The sequence below is a fragment of the Sander lucioperca genome, chromosome 21 (assembly GCF_008315115.2).
Source record: "Sander lucioperca isolate FBNREF2018 chromosome 21, SLUC_FBN_1.2, whole genome shotgun sequence".
NCBI classification, from domain to species: Eukaryota; Metazoa; Chordata; class Actinopteri; order Perciformes; family Percidae; genus Sander; species Sander lucioperca.
In genome coordinates, this window is record NC_050193.1 from 10,184,034 (window position 1) to 10,206,285 (window position 22,252).

Sequence of the window (22,252 nt, forward strand, 5' to 3'; positions counted from 1 at the left end):
GATAGAAATTTCTCTGATCTCTCAAGATCAAGTTTGTGAAGTTTTGATCTGACCAGAATCAGAATCAAAATTTGCATAGTTTGATAATTTTGAGGCCCTTGTGTCAACATCTAATTTTGAGACATGTTAGTACTCACATGAAACATATTGCTCAATAAATGTGTTTAGTTGAATTAGAGCTGAAATGATAGGACATACAAATAATTGCCATTCATTGTTCAACATTAATTTAGCAAACTATCACTGATTCCAGCTTCTAATATTTAAGTTATGGGTCTTGAGTTAAAGCAAACCATTCAAATATTTCATCTTGGGTTTTGAAAAATTGTGATGAACATATTCGCACCTAATCTGGCATTATATTGTTAAACAAGGAATGAAAAATAGTTAACAGCTTAATCAATAATTAAAATAATAATTAGCCGTATCTGGACAAAATCTGAGCAAATTTGCCACTAACAATAGTTTGGCCATGAGTGTATTTGGAGACTTAGGGTACACCTTTACCAAGTACTGTGTGTAAGTACAATTCTGAGGTACCTTCCATGTTATACTATACTCAAACTACATTTCAGAGGGACATTTTGTACTTTTTACTCCACTGTATTTATCTGACAGCTAGAGTAACAAGCCACTCTGCAGATTAATATTCTACATACAAAACATAAAATAATCTTAAAATATAACACTTATTATACTTTAATATTTTTTTAATATTATTTTGATCATTTATGTACATTTTGCTGCTATATGCTTTGTATACAAGTATTGATACATATGCTTATATGTATCAATATTTATTCCACAACTGTTAAATCTGCACAAGCAAAAATAGGGTTGGTTAAACCTAAATTTAGGACTTTTAACATTGGCAACTGTCAAGCCTGCATGTTTGTGCTTTTGGGTCCCCCTATTGGTTGATGAATGGAACAACATCTCTTAACTGTTAAATACCTTCTCCCTGAACAGCCTTTTTAATCACCAGACTACCCTCATACTCCTGATACTGCACTTAAAACCTTCAGTAAGTCTGGGTTCATTCCAAGATACACATTTAAGGGACAACCAGCAGTTGTTACTTACTGTCTTTAATTTACATAGATATACAGTTAAATTGACAAAAAAAACAAAAGGGAAATTGCATTATGATTCTCCGGCCGCCTGTTGGTGCTTACACTTACTGCAGGACAGAGTACAAATGATGACATCAAATGAACTGTTGCAGGAGGCTGTGGCTTTGAGGTCCTCTTTCCTTTTGAAGCAGCTAGGCATAGCATGCTCAAGTTAAAAGTAACTGTTCTTATACTGTATCTTCATACTTCATCCACAAACGGTGTATTCGCCAGGTGTCCACTAGCTGCCATGGTCTTCTTGCCATCCACAAATTGTTTCGCAGCCTGTAAATAAAAGGGCAGAGGGAACTTTTTAATTTACTGCTTAGTCAGTACCTTGTGTGGTAAATTACTCAAACAGTACACAACTCCATTTACTATCATAACATCTAACAAATACATTGATGCATAAAAGTGCATGCTTAGATTAACAAAATTTACAAAAAATTGCATGTTTCTGCCTCATTATGTCTGTATTTACTTTTTATTAATCACACACACACACACACACACACACACACACACACACACACACACACACACACACACACACACACACACACACTTTGGTCTCCCCCGTGTGGCTGTTAGAGTAATTACACAAACACTGTCGACGCGTTAAGAAAAGCAGTGGGATTCATAATAATGCTGCATCGCTGTGGCCCCCCCCACCCTCCCTGTCAAGGTATTGGGTAATATAGGTAAAGTGACATACCATGTAACCAATCAGAGAGCCAGAATAAGCAGCTATAGTGTGAAGAACTGTAAGTGAGTGAGCAAGGTTGGTTGACGGCACTTTATGTACTGCTCATGTAACAACATTGTTGTGGAGTTAATAAACTACTTGTTCTGAGTACAAATAAGCTGTATGGGCATCCTTCCGGTGCGCCAGCGTGGTAACGTCCACACAGACACCTCAACACCAGTATACTGAGAAATACAGAGAGCAGTCCCTGGCGCTGATGGGCTTAAATCAGCTTTGTGAGCTTTGCAAGCTGTAAGCTCAATGTTGACGTATTATTACCATATAAAGCCGTTATCATGAACAGGTTAGCAAACAGTTGCCTATTTACACATTCAGAAGACATGGAGCAACATCAGCATTAATTTGGACTCATGTTTCTGGAAATCTGATTACTGAAAGTCCAATATTTACTCTTCTTTTAGCTCGGATTTTGGTCTCCAACTCCTTAGGGAACTATCTGTATCTTTGTCTGCTCAGTACTCCACTATGTTCACTGGCTAGTTGCTAACTTTGTGTCTGCCATTTGGTCTTGGGCAGGTTGTGTACACACTGTGCCTATCTTTTTCACTGAGAGAAGCTGCCTGCTGCTGATAATATATTGCAAAGCACCACTTAAGCGAAGGTGTGACTAAAACTTGATTCAAGATTGACATATAGTACATTAGAGACATTTACCTTGACCACATCGTCCTGGGTGACAGCATCTATAGCCTGGAGAACAGCATCAGGGAGCTGGTACGCCGCAGTGGTCAGAGCCTGAGCACCGATCTCCTCCATCAGTCCCTCAGAGCTCTCCATTGACATCAGGTACTCTGATTTTACCTGGTTCCTATGCAGAAAAGTCAAACAAAAACCAGAGTCAACAACATATTATTATGGTACACAACACTGCTTCACCTCTATGTCCAACGTTACTCAGTGAACCCACTTTGCTCTGCTGATGTCAGCCTCTGATACGTTTCCCTCAGCCACACCTCTCACTTGAGCAATGGCAGCTTTGATTACCTACACAGAGGACGGCAACAGGAAACAGTTCAGTGAAATGCAGACTCTGGCATCTTTTCACATTTTAGATGCGGTAACATTTGTCTTGGAAAGAGTGAATTCGACAATTACCTCTCCTGCAGAGTCAGCTTGCGCAATGGTATAGACGCCAAACAGGCCAGAGTCAGAGTATGAGGCATTGAAGGCTGTGGCCTGAAAGACAGCCATAGGTCATCTGACATTAGGAAACAAACTCTGCATTTATAACTAATGCAGAGTTAGTTGTAAATATAACACAATGTCATATAACTCTATTTCCTTCTTTTTTTAACTTACATCAAAGGGCTGTGTGGTAGCTTTGGCAATACCCTGGCTCAGTTTGCTGGTAATGTTGGAGCCCCTCTTCACATGCGGCCCAGCTCCCATGATCCTTTGCAGCACACTGAAGGTATTAGCCTCTGCGCTACCTGTCACACCACCCTCACTGGTAATCAGTGCGTGGACCAGGTCATCATTGTTTTGCACCCGCAGCTCACCTACACACACACACACACACACACACACACATCATGACAAGAACGCAGCGATAAATCTCAAAGGGTGTAATGTCGCTATTAAACATGAGTTTTACCTCCACGGTACACAGCCTTAGCCACAGGTGCTCCAGCCCCGCTGCGGACACTCAAGAGCCCCTCGGCCATTTGCCTCAGGACGGAGTGCTGTACACCTGACCGCAGAAATGAGAAAAACTTAGCATTAATTTGACAAGCAACTGAAGTGGAACACAGAGCACCTTCATTAACTGATAAAGGCTGCACATTCCCAGGATAGAAATATCCATAAGAGCATGATGTGTCAACAATCAGGCATGCTGACACTTCACACATCATTTGCTTGCAGGCAAAGTCAGCCTTATGTTTGACATGTTCAAAAATCCACACTAGTACTGCTGGCCTGTTGTATTGACTTACTACCACTATTTCTTTGGGAAAAGGCCAAATGACATTTGAGAGGCACACACACACACACACACACACACACACACACACACACACACACACACACACACACACACACACACACACACACACACACACACACACACACACACACTTTTCATCATCAATAGGGTTACTATGACTTCTGAGTACTGACTAAACATTAGTAAAAATCAAGCCTTGTTAAACCAGGCCAAATGAGAAAGGAGAGCAGCTGTGACAAAACGATGCAGACAAGCGACACTCACCCAGTCCTACGAGAGCCATTCTGCCAGCGGTGAAATGGTCCTCAACAAATGACTGCAGCTACAAGGGGACGATGAGGAGGAGGAGCAGTATGTCAGAGCTACGCACACACTAACAAAGGATACAAAGTTAAGTCTGCTATATTCGTATGTCTTGCTAACAAAGACCCATACCTGTGTAGAGGAGACACGACCAACCATGTAGTCGGGGCAGTACAGAGAGTTGGACAGGGCGTTTTTGTACGCTGCTTCATGCAACTTCTCAATTACACCTGCGGGTGAAAATAGAAATTACTCCGTATTACAGAAAGCATGTTCCATAAACTACATCTTCAAATCTCCATTAAAGTCACAGTGAAACGAAAGTGTCTTTAGCTTCATTAATGTGACATATTTCTCTAAAAAAAAAAATTTACACATATTTGACATGTAACAAGAGAAATTAACATTTAACACACAATTCGAACTTGGACATGTTTTACGATGTCTTTACGCATTATTGTTATAATGAATATTGAATCAAATGAGTCCCTGTGATATGCCAATCCCACTGAGAAAAAACAGCCCACTATGCATCTACTTGCAGCTTTTAGCTCACAGTTTTTGTTTACTCAGAAATAAAGAAGCCAAATAAGAAAGTGCCAGTTAATGATGGATCTACGTTTGTCAGATTGGTCTGATATTGCTCTAATTCCACTACTGTATAACAAAAGCCAAAGTTCTGTTGCTGTTTGCTTTGGCCCAAGAGATCAAAATCACTTAATGCAGATTTCAATCTGACAGCGGAAACCCACTGCACACAGAAGCACCGCGAATTGCTGTGAAGCGTAGATTCGTGCCTGACCCCGCTCCTGGCTGTTCATACCAGACGCGCATTTCTCTGTGCCGGACACAAAGCGATCCTTCTCCTCTTCACTCGACAGAACGGCTCTCTCTATCTCTGTCCCAGTGAGTGTTTGGTTGAGTGTGTGTGTGCGTGTGTGTGTGTGTGTGTGTGTGCTGTGTCACTCTGTCCGTCCGTCGGTCTCTCTGTGTGCCTAAAACGTGTGTCTAGCTCTAAATACAGCTTAGAAGTCAAGACAGCCAAAATCACCATAGAACTGGGTGTTTTATTTTGAATTTTATATTATTCTTAAAAGTATCCAACTGCACTGTGGCCTTCCTGTATGTGATTACCTGCCTGACTTGGCACATTCCCTTGCGGCTCGCAGAAGAAATAGAGGAGATGCTGAAACGATCGCTGCAGCGCACAGGCTGCAGCTGGAGTGGCGAAATGAAAATAGCTTTGCTTCACGGCGCTTCGCAGCTATTCAGCGTGCGGTGTGTTTCTGGCGTGACATGACACCACAATTTCCACAATGAAAAAGTAGGTTAGGAACTGATATTTTGTTCCTGGTTACTAACCTATCTGAGGACACTGCTGAGCCAGAGCCTTGTCAATCTTCACCCTGGACGTCAGATCGTCCACCTCCCATGGCCGGAAGTCCTGAGCTGCAGTCACGTTGACCAAAAACTCAAATAATAAATCTCTGCACACACACAGATACAGTAGGGTTAACACATACTGAGGCGTCAACGTAGGAGTACAACAACATAACAGGCTCGACATAAAGACAGACGCACTTACAGGTGATCTCGCAAGCAGTCTGCGGTGTAGACGGTGGTCTCTCTTGATGATGTCACACTGCAGGTACAGATGACGACACAGTTGGTTCAATGTGGTGGGCTATTGGTTACACTGGTATGTATTTATAGCAGGAAATGCAGGAACTGTCAGTGCGTGCATGTGCAGAGTGCGCCCTCACTGACCTCAGGCTGCCCCCCAGTGCTTCCACACCGCGACAGATCTTGAAGGCAGACGCACCCTTAGTAGTCTATAAAACAACAGAAAGTGTTTCAATGAGACCCTACAGCACGTTGGTGATATATACGATTTAAAAAAACTAACAGGTTGTGGGCTGGGACAGCTCTTTAATAAAGTATGATATACTACTAAAAGGAAAACGAGAGCTAACTGTGCTCTACAGTAAGCAGCTAAGAGAAGACGCATTCAAAAAGTACCAGGTTTGCTGCCAGTCGAAGCACATGAGAGACGCCCTGGTTTCCCACCGTCTCATAGCGACACCCAGCTTTTACAAACACACCAACACTGGACAGGGGGGAATTGTTCTCCAGCGATGCTACCACCAGACCGTTTGGAAGCTTGGACACCTAAAGCAGCAAAAAAAACATTTTGTTTTACTAAAAAATGTGCAATCACACTGTAAACAAATATACGTATATGTTCAGTTTGATTGTAACCTGCAACAGCTATTCGTGTGTAGACGAGAGCAGCACCTACCTGGACATTTTGGGAAGGGAGAAGTGCAGCTGAGGACGGTGCGCGGCCTGTGAGGGGTTCAGTCAGAGCTTCACTTCTCCTAGCAGCGGCATAGCAGCGTTTCTGTGGGATGTAGTGACACTGAATTTAAGACTAGTGACTTCTTTGGAAATTTTCCCTCTGAGAGAATCCTCTTCCGTGGAACCTCTTCCACTGTCCTTGACTTCACCTAACAGTGAGGATAGTTGTAAATAAATCAACATGAGATTCAGCTGCGTTTTTTGTTTATCAACCAAACGAATAATGAAGTGTATGCACTACATGGTCACTTCCATATATGGCATGTGATGTCAGACATTGAAAGTCTGTCGTAAAGTGGAGTAGGGTGCTTTAGAGTAGGGTGTTCCGAAATGACCCGTGCAACTTTATACGTTAAGACCACATGAACATGTGTCCTGTAAACAAAGACTGGAGTAGTGTATCAGCAAAATATCTTGGTGTTTTTAAATATGACCAAACTGTGGGCGTTGTTCGCCTGGATCAAAATATTTGGGATACGCGAGTTTGGAGATGACCTTCAGGTTGCATCCAGCTGAACCACAATAAGCGACAACAAGCGGCCCGACTAAACCGAACCAACAGACTGCTTTGCTGCATACGCATTATACCGGACATTCAATTCATTTGAATGATTCCGGGATGTCTTACTAAAACCATGCAAGCAAGCCTTACGTTAACGTTAGACAGTTAGCTAGCTAAACCTGCATTTGCTAGCCACCTAGCAAGCTAACTAGCCAGCAGGCTAACTGGAGCTAAATGCGGTTTCACTTTTAAAGCAGTCCGAAAACCACAACGAGCAGAGTTTAGTTCGTGTCGGTTACACAGCTCAGATAAAACAGAGAAAACACGAGACTCACAGGGAGATTGTTCAGAGCCCGGATTCCTCTCATGACTCTAGACTCTCTCCTTCAGCCGGTACAGAAAGACAGATATGGCGGCGGACTAAGGTGTTACCCACAATGCACTGCACCGTGCAGCCGATCACAGAGGATATAGGATTTCAAGATAAACTCTTGCAGTAGGTTCGTAGTAGGTTCAAAGTTATCATAAACTAAACTCTGCTTTGTCAAATCATATAAAATAATGAACTACGAAATACTGAGCCGAAATATAAACTTAAAAATTGAATTTACTAAATTAAAACTTTGAGAAACTAAGTCAAAGGTATGACATTTTAAGTAAAAAAACAACTTTAAATCATAAATAAATAAGTTTTGTTTGCATTTAGTTTCTCCACAAAACTCATGTATATCCTTGAGCTCTAACAAATGCATTTCCTTTATCATAAAATATTTGCTAGCCGATTTAAAAACAAAAAAAAAGTATTTTAAATCCTGCATTGTTTACATTCATTCACTTTTATTTCCCGTCTTTGCTGGCATAATACTGCAACCTTGGCTGCTACAGCCACCTGTAGATCAGTGTAATAATCTGAAAACATCTATGGGAAAGTATGTACCTTGCATGATATAAACACAGGACCCATTTATTAGAAAAACAGTTCCATAGCACTACTAGTGGTAGAAACTCAGCAGGAAACCTTTAAGTCAAAACTATGAGAAAATAAATCTCAACTGAGAGACGAAAGCAGACACTACCATTTGAACTTCTTTATAAAAAAAAAATTTCCTGGCAGAAAGGTTTTCAGTTTTCTACTGGCTCTGCTTTAAATATACAGTTTTGCAATCCAAGGCTTTCTAGGTTTAAATAAATGAAATGTAGGATATTTATGTCAAACTTGTCACTGTGCGTGTTCCTAGGTCATTTGTGAAATGTAAAATAAAATCCCAGCACTCACAATAAATAATTAAAAATCTTTATTAGAACCCACTCCATTTAAAGTCACTAAAATGCATTTTGCACATTACATTACAAAAATATACTCAACATATTACAAGTGGTAAAGACAATCATTCAGAACTTACAAAGATTACAAAAACACTGCTCACGTATAGACAACTTTTTCACAGGTGACCTTCGAAAATATTCACAAGTAGATTCTTTGGCCCATAGAGCATCTTTTGATAGAGCGAAATGTTTACCATTTTTTTCTCACAGCTAGTCACACTCCATTAAATACGCCACATAATGCAAAAGTACACTTTGTTGGCTGAGAAAACCTTCAGAGTTGAGGTGCTCGGACAATAACAGTACCCTAAACGTACATCATACAGGGGGGAGTTATGACTGCTGACTGAGTCGTCAATCAGTAACTTGAGATTCATGTACGATGTTTCCTTTGTCGCCACGCCTAAAGACAGGACCCAAGTGAGACTTATTCCACAAGCAGTCACCGTTTAAAAAACGACTACCTTTTGCCGCCTGTAACAGCTCAAACAGCGCTCTGCCAAATCCAGGCATCCCTTCTCAGTTCGCTGTCCTCCACAGCTCTGAGCTTTGTAGGGCACTGTCCCCTAATGAGGGTGCAAAGAATAACCACATAAGATTTCCTCAGACAGATCAGTTGTCATTTGGCGTCCCGGGAAAGCTGCTTATGTGGAGGTCCTTCCTCAGCTGGAGAGACACACAGCTGAGCCAGCTGCGACTGGTGGTCATCTCCCCAATGATCTCCCACATGTCCTTCTCGTCACAGTACCTCTCGATTGTGTCGTGATATCTGCATGAAATGGGTGATTAGTATTAGAACAAGAACGGCTGTAAATTGTCAAATTGTGTTTTTAATCCACAGGAACTAAATCAGGAACCAAAAGCCCCTTTCATGTATTCCTCTTTGCGTTTCAACAGCATCTGAACACATGAAGCTAAGGTATATAGTCTGATTTTCAAACAATTCTTTGTATTTATTGTTGAATGTTGATGTTTGAATGGATGCAAACAAAGATGTACAGAGGTAAGCCAGTACATCCCTGAAATGGTTCTTAGACTCCTGCAAAAGTTCCTGCTGGGATTAGATGAATATTAGATTTAAAAGCTATTTTTTGGGAATTTTCCCAGATTAGCCCCTCACCTGTCCCAGCCTTCTTCTCCTCCCAGGACGTAGATCTTTCCATCCACAACAGCAGCACCAGGCCGGTAGCGACGTTCTTTCATGGGGGCGCACATGGTCCACTGATTGGTTTTGGGATTGTAACACTCCACCTTATCGGTGTTCTCTGTCGAGGCATGCCACCCACCTGGGAGAACGAACGAGAGATTGAACAGTCAGTCATTATCTTGCTTGATTTCATTGGAGTGGTTGCTGTGTTGTTGAGCGCTTTAAAGTGTGTTACATACCTATAACATAAATCTTTCCTTTGAGTGTGCAAGCAGCTGAACCAGACCGAGCGATCTGCATGGGGGCAACCTCTGTCCATACAGAGGTTTTAGGGTTGTACACTTGAGCAAGGTCTGTGCCGTCGCCATCCTCTAGAATTGCACCACCTAGCATGAGAGTGACACAAAAAACTGTAAATGCAAATATTTTTAATGAAAGCACAACCTCAAGAAAAGCGTTCACATGTGTAGTTTCCTACCAGTAACATAGAGGAGTCCGTCCAGGGCCACCACAGCAGGACTTGTGACGGCCATCTTCACAGATTCTGTGAATTGCCAGGAGTTGGTGTGAGGGTTGTAGCACTCCACCGAGTCCAGGCGAGAGCGTCCCTCCCACCCTCCCACTGCATACACAAAGCCGTCCAGCATCACCAGGCCTGAGAGGAGTGAGGACGATTAAACAAGTCACTAATTGTAACAACTTTTTACTTCTATGCCCTTGTCCACTGTTGAGAACTTAACAAAACACAATGTTACCTGTTACTACAGTGTAAAAAATTAGCAACCAAAAATGAGGAATTCAAAGCTTAGTGCAGCTAAAACATAACCATAAAATGCTCCTTTAAAGACCTCCTTGAAAAAGACAGTTAAGACAGAGACAGATTTTTTTTAACTCACTGAAAGGCAGATATGAGGTCCTTGACAGTAGACGGAGCCCGTCTACGGAGAGCCTGTTCACTCCCTATTAAGCCCCATTGTACCGAATTTGGTTGCATTTCCACCAGAGGTCCACTGGGGGTGATCACGGGTGAGTGCAAAATGAATGGGAGTCTACGCAGCTAGACGGCTAAATTTGTTTCTTTCGCCCGATTGTCGTTGCGAAATCTCAGATTTGATTGAAGTACTTATGTCCTTTCGATTTCTTACAGGTTAAGTTGTTGTTGCCCATAACACACTAGCATTCTGCTAATGAATGCTGATTGGTCAGTGAAGGACTGATTACGACCAGAGATCCCGTTTGATGGCATCCAAAGCGGAACCAGAATGTCAGAGCAGAGCCCGTCTACGGAGAGCCTGTTCACTCCCTATTAAGCCCCAAAACTCTTTCTAGCACGTTGTATTGTATAGACAGGGAGAGCCTAACCTGTCAGCTGTGTTGTCGATGCCTCGAGAGAAAAAAGGAAGTGACTCAGAGCTTGCCGTAAAGCCGTATCTCTGGCCGTACGATGTGTATGACGTCATTGACATTTTAAAAGGCTTTTTAGAACAAAAAAAAAAAAAAAAAACAACTTTAAAAAAAATCTAACACCCAGCAGTGTGTATTTTCTTTGCCTCCCCTTTCGAATGCCACATTCAAATTACTAGACAAAAAAATTATATCCTGAGAAAACTGGATTTTGAGGGCTATAGCTCCATAGACCTTCATTCATTCTGCACTCACCCGTGAGCGCCCTCATATGGAACCAGAGTGGAACTGCAACCAGTTCAGAAGCCGGAAGTATCCCGAGAGTGGAAGTACTCCCCTTATTAGACATTCACTGCAGTAGAGGAAGGGCTTGTCGTATTGAGACTGCCTCACCTAACTCAGAGCGAGCTACATTCATGGGAGCCATCTCCATCCAGGAGTCAAAGCAGGGGTCGTAGCGCCACATCTCTCTGCTGGCTGAGCCATCAGGAAACTCTCCTCCTGCCAAATACAGAGTGGAGTCTACAGAGACGGAGAACAGGAGGATAGAAACAAACATGTCACTTGTCATGTGCACCGCGTCGAAAAGCGTAGCCGTTGCTCATTTCAGAGGGTGGACACATAGGGAGTATCATCATCATCCACTCAGTCATGAATTTAATTTCACTGAATCTCACCTGACAGGACCAGCCCGTGTTTGCTCACAGCGAAGGGCAGGCAGGCCAGATTCTTCCATTGATTCGTCACAGGATCGAAGCTCTCGACGCTGCGCAGAACAACCTTATCATCCTCCCCGCCGACTGTCACTATCACTTCAGCTGTCTCTGTTGCCATGGCAACAGGAGTAGAGGAACAGAGTAGTAAGCCCAGGCACGTTGGCCTTTGGATTGATGTTCATCTAAAACTAATTTGCCCCTGTAGTATACAATGTAGTCGTGTGTAGGGCTGCAACCAATATTATTTGCATTATCGCTTAATCGGTTTTGTTGATTAATCGTTTGTTCCATAAAATACGAAAAAAATGCCCCTCACAATTTCTCAAAGCTGAAGTTGACGTACTTAAATGTCTCGTTTTGTCCGACCACAGGTCCAAACCCCACAGTTAAGTGACTTCATATGATAGAAGACCAAGAAAACCAACAAATATTCACATTTGATAAGCTAAAATGTGTGAATTTGGCATTTTTGCTTTGCCTTTGATTAATCGGTTATTACAATAGTTGCCGATGGACGTTCTGACAATTGACTAATTGATTAATCGTGTTCTTGTGGTTTGTGTATTGCCAACTAACAGTATAGTGCAAAAAACAGGTGTATAAGTGGTCAAATATCAATAATAATAATAATAATAATAATAATAATAATAAGTGGGAGGGGGAAAAAATGGAAAAAACTGCTTGAATGTGTATCCATTTATATATAAAAAGGGAACAAAATGTGAGTCTCAAAATTCAAAGTCTAACATATGTCTCACAGTCACTTGATATAAGGATTTCAAACTAGAAAGTGTAGCTAAACTGTACACTAAATACAGCCTCAACTCCTAAAGAAAAAGCATGCGATGCGAGGGAGTTTACCGGTGGACCTGCGTGGCCTGGATCTGGAGCAGTAGAGCTCTCCACGGCGGTCCTTTAGCAGCAGGTAGTCCTTGGCCTCAGAGATGAGCTTCTGGCAACCCTGGTTCTCCTTCACCACATCCAGAGACTCGATCACATCGTGGAGGTAGTAGGGGCTGATGAGAGGCAGCCGGATATGTTCAAGGACCTTTGAGGAACAAATGGAAAGAGAGAAATCTGATGAAACTGCCACTGTGCCTGTTATTATTTCTTGTTGGAAAGTCACAGGGCTCAGTCAAATTATTCCCCCCCGATCCTTTAAAAGCAATAATTTGACATGTATACACTTATTCGCCTTCTTACCGACCGTTAGATGATAACTACTTACAAGATAAAGAGAACTGTGTGTGCATTATAATGTGGATACAAACAGTAGTACCTGAGGGTGTGTAAACTGACCTTTTCAAAGCTCTGTTTGCGAGACGTACATTTATTCAACCACGATATGGCGGCTTCAAACACCATCTCCTCTTTAGGCACATTGAGAAAATCACTGGCAATGATTTCTGTCAGTTTGTCCACACACAGAGACAGGAACTCCTCCTGGTGAAAAAGAAAAAAAATAATCATGAATAAAATGTGAATGACAACCTACTCAACCTGCTTTGTGAATGGACACGATTGTTTTTGTTTGTTTTTTAATTTGTGAAAATAGTTTTAACAAAATGATGACATATAGAGTAAACAATACGAATCAGTAGACATACAGACAATTAATACAGCAGTTATGTTGAATGTTGGTATGATTGAAAATGGAATGTACAAATCATATATTAGGGTAAGTGTGTGTATGAGTGTATGCATGACCGTCATGGTGTACATGTTTAGTGAACCTTAGTAGGGTGGGGTGTAATAATTGTGGCAGACGGACACTATTCATGGTAGTTAATCACCTGTGGGTCTTGTTTTGATTGCTGTCAGGCAGGTAGATACCTTTGTTAAGCCCCTTTCACACATTAAACCCACAACGCTGCCAGGTCCAATTATCCTGGCGAGGTACTAGTGGCATGCGCGAAGGCAGCATCGCATCAACTTGATAGTGTCGATGATTTTCTGTCATTTTCATTTGAGAAAAATGACAAAATGCTGTTTTCCATATTTGTTGATGGGTCCGGTTGGGCAATTTGACAATACTGTACATACCATGAGAAAATAGATTGATTTTTACTCTTTCAAATATTTTCTCAAAGCAGCAAACACCTGATTTTTCAGGGTTTTTTTCTAGAGCCAACACTTATATTTACTATCAATTTACTAACAATTATTTTCTCCATTAATCATGTACACATTTAATCTATACAATTAGTGAAAAATGCCCCTCACAATTTCCTAAAGCCTAAAACTCATGCGTGATACTCCCCAAATTTGCATCTAAACAAGTAGGCGCAGTCTGCAATTTTGACCAAAGCCCCAAATGCCTACAGTACATACAAATCCCCATTGTCACAAAAAGATACCAAAATGGTGAATTTGATCCTGGACGAGCCCCCAATTTGTCACAACCAAAATCAAGACTCGAAAAGGAGGGGGAGACCACACATGAGTTGCTGTGATCAAGAAGTTTATTTTACATAACTAAACAGGGAAACCAGCGTAATGATAAAGTGATTGTATCTGGTTGACTGCCACCAGCTTATATAGTCTTGCAACCAGACCAGGTGAGCCACGTGTCTCCATCAGCCTCTCACCTGCTGAGAAACACTGCTGAAGTGCTCGTGAATGTAGTCCATGCTGCGTTTCTCCAGCACCTTACAAGAATGGGCCTCAGCAAAGCAGTGAATCCCCACACAGTTCATCTCATCCATCTGACGCTCCATGAAATGACAACAGGCCTCTCGAACAGCCATCACGTCCAGCAGATTGGCAGCTGCCAGCAGGGCCTGGACCAAATGTTATTAGTTTTCAGCACAAATGCTCTTTAGGAAGGGTGGCAGTGGGGAAGAAAAAAATAAGAGCTGATAATTTACCTGCACATTTGCTTTAGAAATGTAGACCTCTGAGGTGTAAGCATAGCTCACCAACATGCCAATCATCTGAGGCTCAACTCCATTGATGGCAACACGCTCCTGTTTGGACTCTATCAGGTCAGTGGAAAACATTGCCTGAAGATATGAAAGAAGAAAAAATATATATATAGTTATAGCCGTCTAGCTAATGAACATCTGGACTTAGGTGCATCTCACATCCCTTATTTGATAGCTCCTCGATCCTAAGCTGAACCGGAAGATGTTTTGATGATTTCCTCGCGTCTCTCCTGTGCTTCCTCGGTGGGACGGACTAAGACGCGAGGAAGGGAGGTAAGTGGAGGAGTCGAGGATGCAATTTAAGGAGAGCGAGATGCACTTCTTGTGTGTGTGTCGCTGACATGACTATGAGGGGAGCTGCGTTTACCTGGAAGTAAGAGCTAAAGGAGGCCAGCACAATGCGATGGCAGGGGAACTCCTGTCCTCCACAGCACAGGGTCACATCACAGAAGGCGTTGTTGAGCCGCAGGCTGTTGAGGCCCTGCAGGACAGTGTTGGAGTGCCTGGGCTCCACAAATAGGTAATCCTCACTGCTCAGAGAGGATGGAGGGGCGGCAGCAGCAGCGGCGCTGGCGTCCTCCTGGATCGGAAAGGTGACGTTTATAGTGGATGGCGAGGGCAAACCGGCGTTGACAGCAAATATTTCAGCCATGTCTCACTTTGCTCGGTAAGCCTGCGAGGTTAGTAGAGGCAAAACAGACAAGATAAGTTAGGACACCTTGACGACATATTCTCACTTTAGATAAAAACAAATCAACGATCTGAATATTAGCTGGGCAAGTAGTCCTCAGTAAGTTAACTCTAATTAATGAGTGATATTTGTAAAGTCGGGGGGAGAAGCAACAAGCGGAGAGACGATCTGAGATTGTCTATTAGCTCACTAATGAGGCTTAGCAGAGCAAAAGAGCCGTTACATCTCGATTAAAACGAATCCGTCATTTGAGAAGTATTACTGTTACATACCAGGAACAGACAGGTGAGATTAAACGCTATTACCTGATAGACATAATCGTGACCACTTCGATGCGAGCCCACTCTCCCCACCATCAAACGGCAAACGGCAACAACCAGCATTTAAAGCGACTCACCGGAAGAAACTCACAACTCAAGAGACTTCGCCTTCGAGTACTTCCGGCTTTGCTTTTTAGTTCCCGCGCCGCTTTTCCTATTATAGCCTATGATTATAGCCCATCCATGCCCTTTTCATTTCAGAAAGTGATTCATAATCGTATTTCTTTCTCTGTTGAAGTTATTTATGGTCAAGGTATAATTGTAAAATATTTTACTCAATTGTTTACAATTTACACTTAACATTATGTTGTTGGTTATTGTTGCTGGTATATTTATGTAGGCCTATAGCCTACACCTATGTTTTTACATAATGAATTTATGAATATTTTATTATATTAATTATAATATTTATAATTTATATTTTTTTCTTGGAACTGTGTGTGGACAACATTGAGAGCAACTTCAAATCAACTTCCTTGTATGTGTAGGCCTACACACACTTAGCCTACCCGATAAAGCTGATTCAGTTCTGCTGGTAATGATTTCCTAATTTAAACTAAATCTTCTTAAAGCTGGAATACCAATCAGCCATTAATTCATTTTTGGCCACGAGCTGTAAACACAACACTGACACACCCTATAAAACTGATATTGCAAATATCAGTAACCATTTGCAGGGCCGGATTTAGCCTGTTTAGCCTGCGGGAGCAGTACAATTTACACATGTGATTTCAGTCAACATGCATTATCGTTTTATCCTTATGTTTAATGTGTGTTCACATTTGTTGTTTGTCTTGTTTCAAGTCATCAGGTGGTGGTTTTGTAGAAGAACAAGATCAAAATTTAGTTAGCACAAGTCTTCATGCGTTGCATGGGCAGTGAATTTGGTGAAGTTCTTCCTTTATTTGCTTATGACTCTTCACTTGCAGTGAGTTGAGCTCCTTTTATCCACAATACTTGTACCATACCTTGTGGTGACCAACGTTTTGTCCCCAAATGGAAGGTAAGAGGTAAAAGGTAAAACTCTGTGACAAAACACACACACACACACACACACACACACACACACACACACACACACACACACACACACACACCAGATAATATTAAATTAGAGACATTATGTTTTTTTTATTGGACAATTATTTTGTCAACAGTAAAAATAATTATATAAAACATAAAAGAGTGCATCCAAATCAGCCACTGACCCTGTTATGTCATTTATGGATTTAAAATTGAAATCGCTTATGTTATAAATTTTATGTCTGTGTAAACCAGATTTATGGAGGCCATTGTTGATATTGTAGGTCCTAACAGTCCTGTCATGCTGTTTGTAAATTGGTTTTTAACATGGATAATACTATATAAACAAAGCACAATGTCATTCCATCTCCATAAAAAGAAGTTTGATACTTTAGGTTGTAGGAATTGTTATTTCGAGAAATAATTTGCTGAATCATCTTTGTTTTATACAGAAAATGAAACTTTTGGCTCTATTTACAAAAGGTACTGACTAATAAGCTTCAAAACATATGTATTTAATCACTGTTTATGTTTTTAGATCACAAGCAGCTGTCCTTCATGATGCCAGGAGTCTCCAGTGCGTTCTTTCTGTGAGCAACAGCTTCCAGGATCTTCTTCCTGGGTCCCAGCTGGATGCGAATGCCTTTCAGGTCTTCATCAGAGCAAAGCATCAGTGCCTCCAGGTCTAGGTGCTCTCTGCTGAATGCAAGGGAAAACTCTGGCAAGGAGATGGCAGACAAGAATGCATCCAAAGGAGAGGTTTCCTCATCTTCATCATCATCCAGTCCCAGATCTTCCTGATCCCAGGGCAGATCAGCATCACCATTCCCCTCGAAGCCAGCAACGTCTTCCTCTGCCTCGAACAACTCGTTTTGAACGAGGTAGCCAAGACTTTCATTGTTCCTGCTGGGGATGTCCTCTGACTCCACCCCCATCTTCTTCATAAAAATTAGACCTCCAAGGCCAGGCCGGTTGAAGATGGACTGTTTGACTTGGTCTGGTTCGTCATCGTCATAATAACCTTCGGAGCCTGCCATTCCTTCTCCATCCAACATGCTCTCATCCTGCTCATTGAAGACATCCAGAAACCCTGGCTGCTCAGACGCTCCACTCTCCTGTTTGAGGAAAATAACATTCCCATCCCCTCCTGATTTCTGCAGTGTGCCTTTATCTTTCTTCCCGAGCTTCTTCTGGAGTGTGCCTTTAACCCTGGCTGTAAGGGAGCCAGATTTATCAGCAGCAATAAGTTTGGAGAACTGCTCATTGACGCTGGACATGGTACCACCGTCTGAGAGTGCTGATGCCATGCTGGCCTCTGAGACAGACCCAGTATTGCCACGGTGCATTTTATCCATCTTGCTCTGGTGTTTCTTTTTCACCTTCTCACAGAGTTTCACGCGCTTCTCAGCTTCTTTGACAGCCTCCTTCTTTAGATTGGCGACCTTCTTGGGATTTTGGTTGGTCTGCTGTGAGGCGGCAGCATCTAGGAAGCGCACACAGTCCATGCGGTCACGAGAAGCAGCAACGTCCATAGCTGTGTGGTATTCATTGTCCAGTGCAAAAAGGTTAGCACCGAAGTTGACCAGAAAGCTGAGGATGTGCATGTGGCCGTTAGCCGCTGCGTGGTGCAAGGGTGTGTTTCCCCAGATGTCACTCCTGTTGGGGTCTCCTCTGTCCACAAAAGAAAAAAATGATTTAAAGGGTTTGTGGAAAGAAAATCTTAAAGATATTTTATTTCAATTTTATGGTATTTTTCTTATTTGATTTGATTTATTTGTGAATCTACAAAACTCACCAATTCAAGGGACAACATGATAAAATGGGAATATTAATTTTCCAACATAGTCCCAAGGTGTTAAAATGCAGACATAAAACATGTAATACAATTTAAACTACCTCAGTGCAATCCAATAAAAAAAAAAACGAAATTCACATCAATATGCCCAAATAAAACAAAAACAAAGTTTAGGAAAGTAAAAATAAAAAAGTAAAAAGTAAAGGTACTCTTGTTTTTATTCTATCTACAATGTGCCAGATACATTAAAGGCATTTTATATATACTGTATTTTTCGTAAAAGACGAGTGCCTTGGCTTCTTCCTTGATATCTATTAGATTTGTTCATGCCCCCTACCAGAGAACACCGCCTTTTTATCACTAATATAAGTTCCAACAAGCTTTCCAACCTCTTCTGTTCTTCATTGTGTACTCTTGTTTTTGTCAACTTAATATGTAATAGACAAATATTTCACAATATGGTACTAGTGTAAGAACAATATTAACTTTATCAAAAAAAAAGTCTAAGAAGAAACCAATCCCCAAATAAAAGTACTGATAGTCAAAAGTAAAATTACTCTTCAACCCTATAAGTGAAAATGTGGGAAAAATCTTTCAAAAATGAATGGCACTCGAATAGGAGAGACTATACAGTGAGTCTCTCTTTATTAATTATGTTGTGCTAACTTTCCCAGGTAAGTCAAATAATAGCTAACCTGTCTTTTAGCTTGTTTTTGTCAGTTAAGTCATGGCTCAGTTTGCTAGTTAAAGGGATAGTTTGCCATTTAGAAAAATACACTTTGCTAGAGAGTTAGATGAGAAGATTGATACTCTCATGTAATAAATATGAAGCTGAAGCTGAGTAAGCAGCCGGTTAGCTTAGCTTAGTATAAAGACTGGACATGGTGGGAAACAGCTAGCCTGGCTCTTTCTAATAAGAGGTAACAAAATCACGAAATATTGAACTGTTACAGCTGGATCCAGCTATTTACCAGACAATCTTCTCGTCTAACTCTTGGCAAAAGAACAAATAAGCGCATTTCCCCAAAGGTCAAAGTATTCCTTTAAATGTATGTTAAGAATGGCCATATAGTCTTTCATATACAAAATAAACTCACAACATATAACTAAATAATACCAAAGACAGCTGAAGATAATTGGTAAACTATTAAGATTTAAAGTCCACTTATGGCTGTGCCTTACTGTCACAGCCATAAAAGTCTTGATTGCTGTATTTCTGCAACAACGTGTCATAAATCCCAATGACTAAAGCGAAAAAGCTTCAATTAAGTCTGTCCACGTAGGTGAGGTGTGCCTTACGCCCTACTACCCTAATATCCTCCAAACATCTTTTCTGAACCTCATTTTTCAGTAAGAATGCTGTTCTAGATTTGAGCCTGTCTTTTGTAGTGTTGAATGAAGGATGGAGGTGGGGGTGGGGATAGATAAATGGCTCTTTTGTTTTACTGGATGGCTTTGGCTGATTAAACATTTGGCTCAGCTCATGGGAGAGAATAGTCTAAAGAGTGGAATGAAGTTTTGGCTCATAATATGATAATGTAGACATGTGAACACCGACGTGTAAAAAAACCCCAGATGAAGTCCTAAACATTAGCATGAAACACATTATCTTTCAATCATAAAGTTCATTGGTCAACATGTTAACCTTTGCTCAGTGAACATTATTTATGGTTCTATTGTATATCTTAGTTTAGTTTAGTTTTAGAGCATTATACATGTTATAGTAGAACTTGCAATAAAATGTATGTATTTATATGTCTTAGTGTAACAATAGTCAAAAATCAAAACATCAATAAACGTCAGAGCTCTAAGATAATAAACATGAAGATAAACCTTGCTATGGCCGCATATTGTTTCAGTATGTGTGCAGGCTGTAAGTGAGGTGAAGCCCAGGTGATAGAGAGGAGTGTATCATGCTTACTCTCTGCTGCATATGAGCTGAAGAGCATCGACATGTCCGTGGAAAGCAGCCAGTAAGGTGGGAGTCATGCCGTCCTCATCTGCGGTGTTCAGATCCTTCCTCGTAGCCTCCTTCAAGAGGTCCAAGTATCCATCAATCGCTGCTTTGTGGTACCTAGACATCTCTTCAAAAGAACAGAAAATGTCAAATCTGTTATTTCTTTTTCTTTTTTCCCCCCACGCTCCTGTTAGATGCACAGACTGACTCGACTGCAGACCCGAGCAAACAAAGTGATCACTGGGCGTGAACGTATCAGCAGCTCATAGCCATAAAACAAAAGCAAAGTCCAGTTCCCTACTGTCAACTGCACATTTTCACCAATGATGCTCAAGAAAAATACTCAAGAGTTATTTAAAGCTTAATTATTAAGTGTGATACCATAAGTACAATTATGAGAAACCTTTTCTGCTACTTTATAATACTTCGTTTTACTCTACTACATTTATTTTTACACTTACTATTTACTTTACAGATTCAGATTTTGCATACAAAAAGCAATCACCTTATACAATATGATACTTAATTGGACCCTCACATCGACCAGTTACAACATTAAACTAAAGTAATAATCCACCAAATGTAATATAACACACTGCATGATGAGTGCTTTTACATACTTTGCTGTTTTAAAGGGGTGATAGAATGCAAAACCGATTTTACCTTGTCATAGTTGAAAAACAACAGTTTGGAGGGTAAATAGGACATATAGAACCTCAAAATCCCATTGATACCCCTTTCCTCTGCAAATCTCACAATTTAAAAAACTGCTGCTGAAAACGGGCGAATCTCAACAAAGCTAAAAGTTGACGTCAACTCCTCAACTCCTAGTCTTTGTCACGCCCCAACATTTGCATAGGCTACACCACTGACCTGAGGTCAGCTTAGTCTTCTGAATCTAGCTAGGTCATGCAGATCTCCAGAGGTCCGCTATTTAATTACAAAATTCACTTCTGACACTTTTTTATGCGAGAAATCAACTATGTAGAGGTCAAATATGGGCCGTTTTACGAAAATTGATGGCTAATTGCAAATTTTGTCCGACTGCGTGTAGCAGTTCAGCAGGAGCTCAGCAGGCTAACGTGACAGTGGTCGGTGTTGCCTCGCCGCCGGCGTGTCCTCCTTCATAGACCCCGGCTCGCTGTGAGCTAGATTGATCTCCGTCACAACCGGAAGCCCGTGGCGCTCCATACCCGCGCAAAGTCACCGTTTCTGGGTTACTGGACTACCAAATGCTGAGGCCCTGACGGAGTTCCAGGGCCTGCAGCTAGCCGCGATCTTTACCCATAGGATTGAACGGACACCAGCAGCTAACGAAACCCCTCATATTCACAAAAATGCATTAAATTGAAATCGGACACAAGCGTTATCTTTGTAAGACCTTAGGGTAGCTGTTATATAAATGGCGTGATGAAATTCAAACTGTAAATATATTATAGTTATGCCGAAAGTGTAGCTAGCTAGCTAGCCTCGATCTTTAGCTGCCCATAGGATTGAATGGACACTAGCAGCTAACGAAACCCCTCCTATTCACAAAAATGCATTAAATTGAAATTGGACACAAGCGTTAGCTTTGTAAGACCTTAGGGTAGCTGTTATATAAATGGCGTGATGAAATTCAAACTGTAAATATACTATAGTTATGCCGGCAGCCGGCCAGCTCCGCGGAGCCCTGAGCCCCGGTTGTCCAGTAACCCAGAAATGGTGACTTTCTCCTGGGTATGGAGCACAGCGGGGCTGCTGCTGTCTCGTCAGACTGTGTGGACCTCCTGAAATCCGACACGTCTTACCAAATTTGCAATTAGCCATACATTTTCGTAAAATGGTCCATATTTGAGCTTTATATAGTTTTGCGCATAAAAAAGCATCAGAAGTGAATTTAGTAATGAAACATTGCAGTGTCTGAAATATGAGACCTGCTGTCTCGTCTCCAATGTATTTCTATGGGGTTCGCTCAAACCAA

General features: G+C 41.4%; 3 protein-coding genes across 5 annotated transcripts; all 3 read right to left on the bottom strand.

Annotated features, from left to right (window-relative positions):
* Positions 1-1,070: 1,070 nt before the first annotated feature.
* LOC116059626 (cytochrome b-c1 complex subunit 2, mitochondrial) lies at positions 1,071-7,453 on the bottom strand. Its single transcript, XM_031312849.2, has 14 exons — positions 7,322-7,453; positions 6,426-6,527; positions 6,146-6,295; positions 5,894-5,958; positions 5,712-5,768; positions 5,489-5,613; positions 4,259-4,356; positions 4,088-4,145; positions 3,473-3,568; positions 3,178-3,377; positions 2,974-3,054; positions 2,786-2,862; positions 2,533-2,686; positions 1,071-1,397 (listed from the first exon to the last, which is right to left on the bottom strand). The coding sequence occupies exons 1-14, from the start codon at positions 7,352-7,354 to the stop codon at positions 1,314-1,316; spliced, it is 1,380 nt and encodes a 459-aa protein (XP_031168709.1). The 5' UTR covers positions 7,355-7,453; the 3' UTR covers positions 1,071-1,313.
* Positions 7,454-8,266: 813 nt separating this feature from the next.
* si:ch211-256e16.3 (kelch-like protein 20) lies at positions 8,267-15,636 on the bottom strand. Of its 3 annotated transcripts, none has more exons than XM_031312829.2 (12): positions 15,500-15,636; positions 14,871-15,176; positions 14,447-14,581; positions 14,168-14,359; positions 12,879-13,022; positions 12,441-12,627; positions 11,541-11,681; positions 11,257-11,385; positions 9,938-10,114; positions 9,699-9,845; positions 9,433-9,598; positions 8,267-9,081 (listed from the first exon to the last, which is right to left on the bottom strand). In XM_031312829.2, exons 2-12 carry the CDS (start codon positions 15,153-15,155, stop codon positions 8,925-8,927), a joined length of 1,860 nt encoding a protein of 619 aa, XP_031168689.1. In that variant the 5' UTR covers positions 15,156-15,176; positions 15,500-15,636; the 3' UTR covers positions 8,267-8,924. The 3 variants fall into 3 exon arrangements, with proteins under 3 accessions (XP_031168689.1, XP_031168688.1, XP_031168691.1); XM_031312828.2 differs by having other exon boundaries at positions 11,541-11,687; XM_031312831.2 differs by lacking the exons at positions 14,871-15,176; positions 15,500-15,636 and adding an exon at positions 14,667-14,750 and having other exon boundaries at positions 11,541-11,687.
* Positions 15,637-16,645: 1,009 nt separating this feature from the next.
* anks4b (ankyrin repeat and sterile alpha motif domain containing 4B) lies at positions 16,646-20,586 on the bottom strand. The gene is made up of 2 exons (XM_031312957.2): positions 20,254-20,586; positions 16,646-18,208 (listed from the first exon to the last, which is right to left on the bottom strand). The coding sequence occupies exons 1-2, from the start codon at positions 20,412-20,414 to the stop codon at positions 17,077-17,079; spliced, it is 1,293 nt and encodes a 430-aa protein (XP_031168817.1). The 5' UTR covers positions 20,415-20,586; the 3' UTR covers positions 16,646-17,076.
* Positions 20,587-22,252: the final 1,666 nt, after the last annotated feature.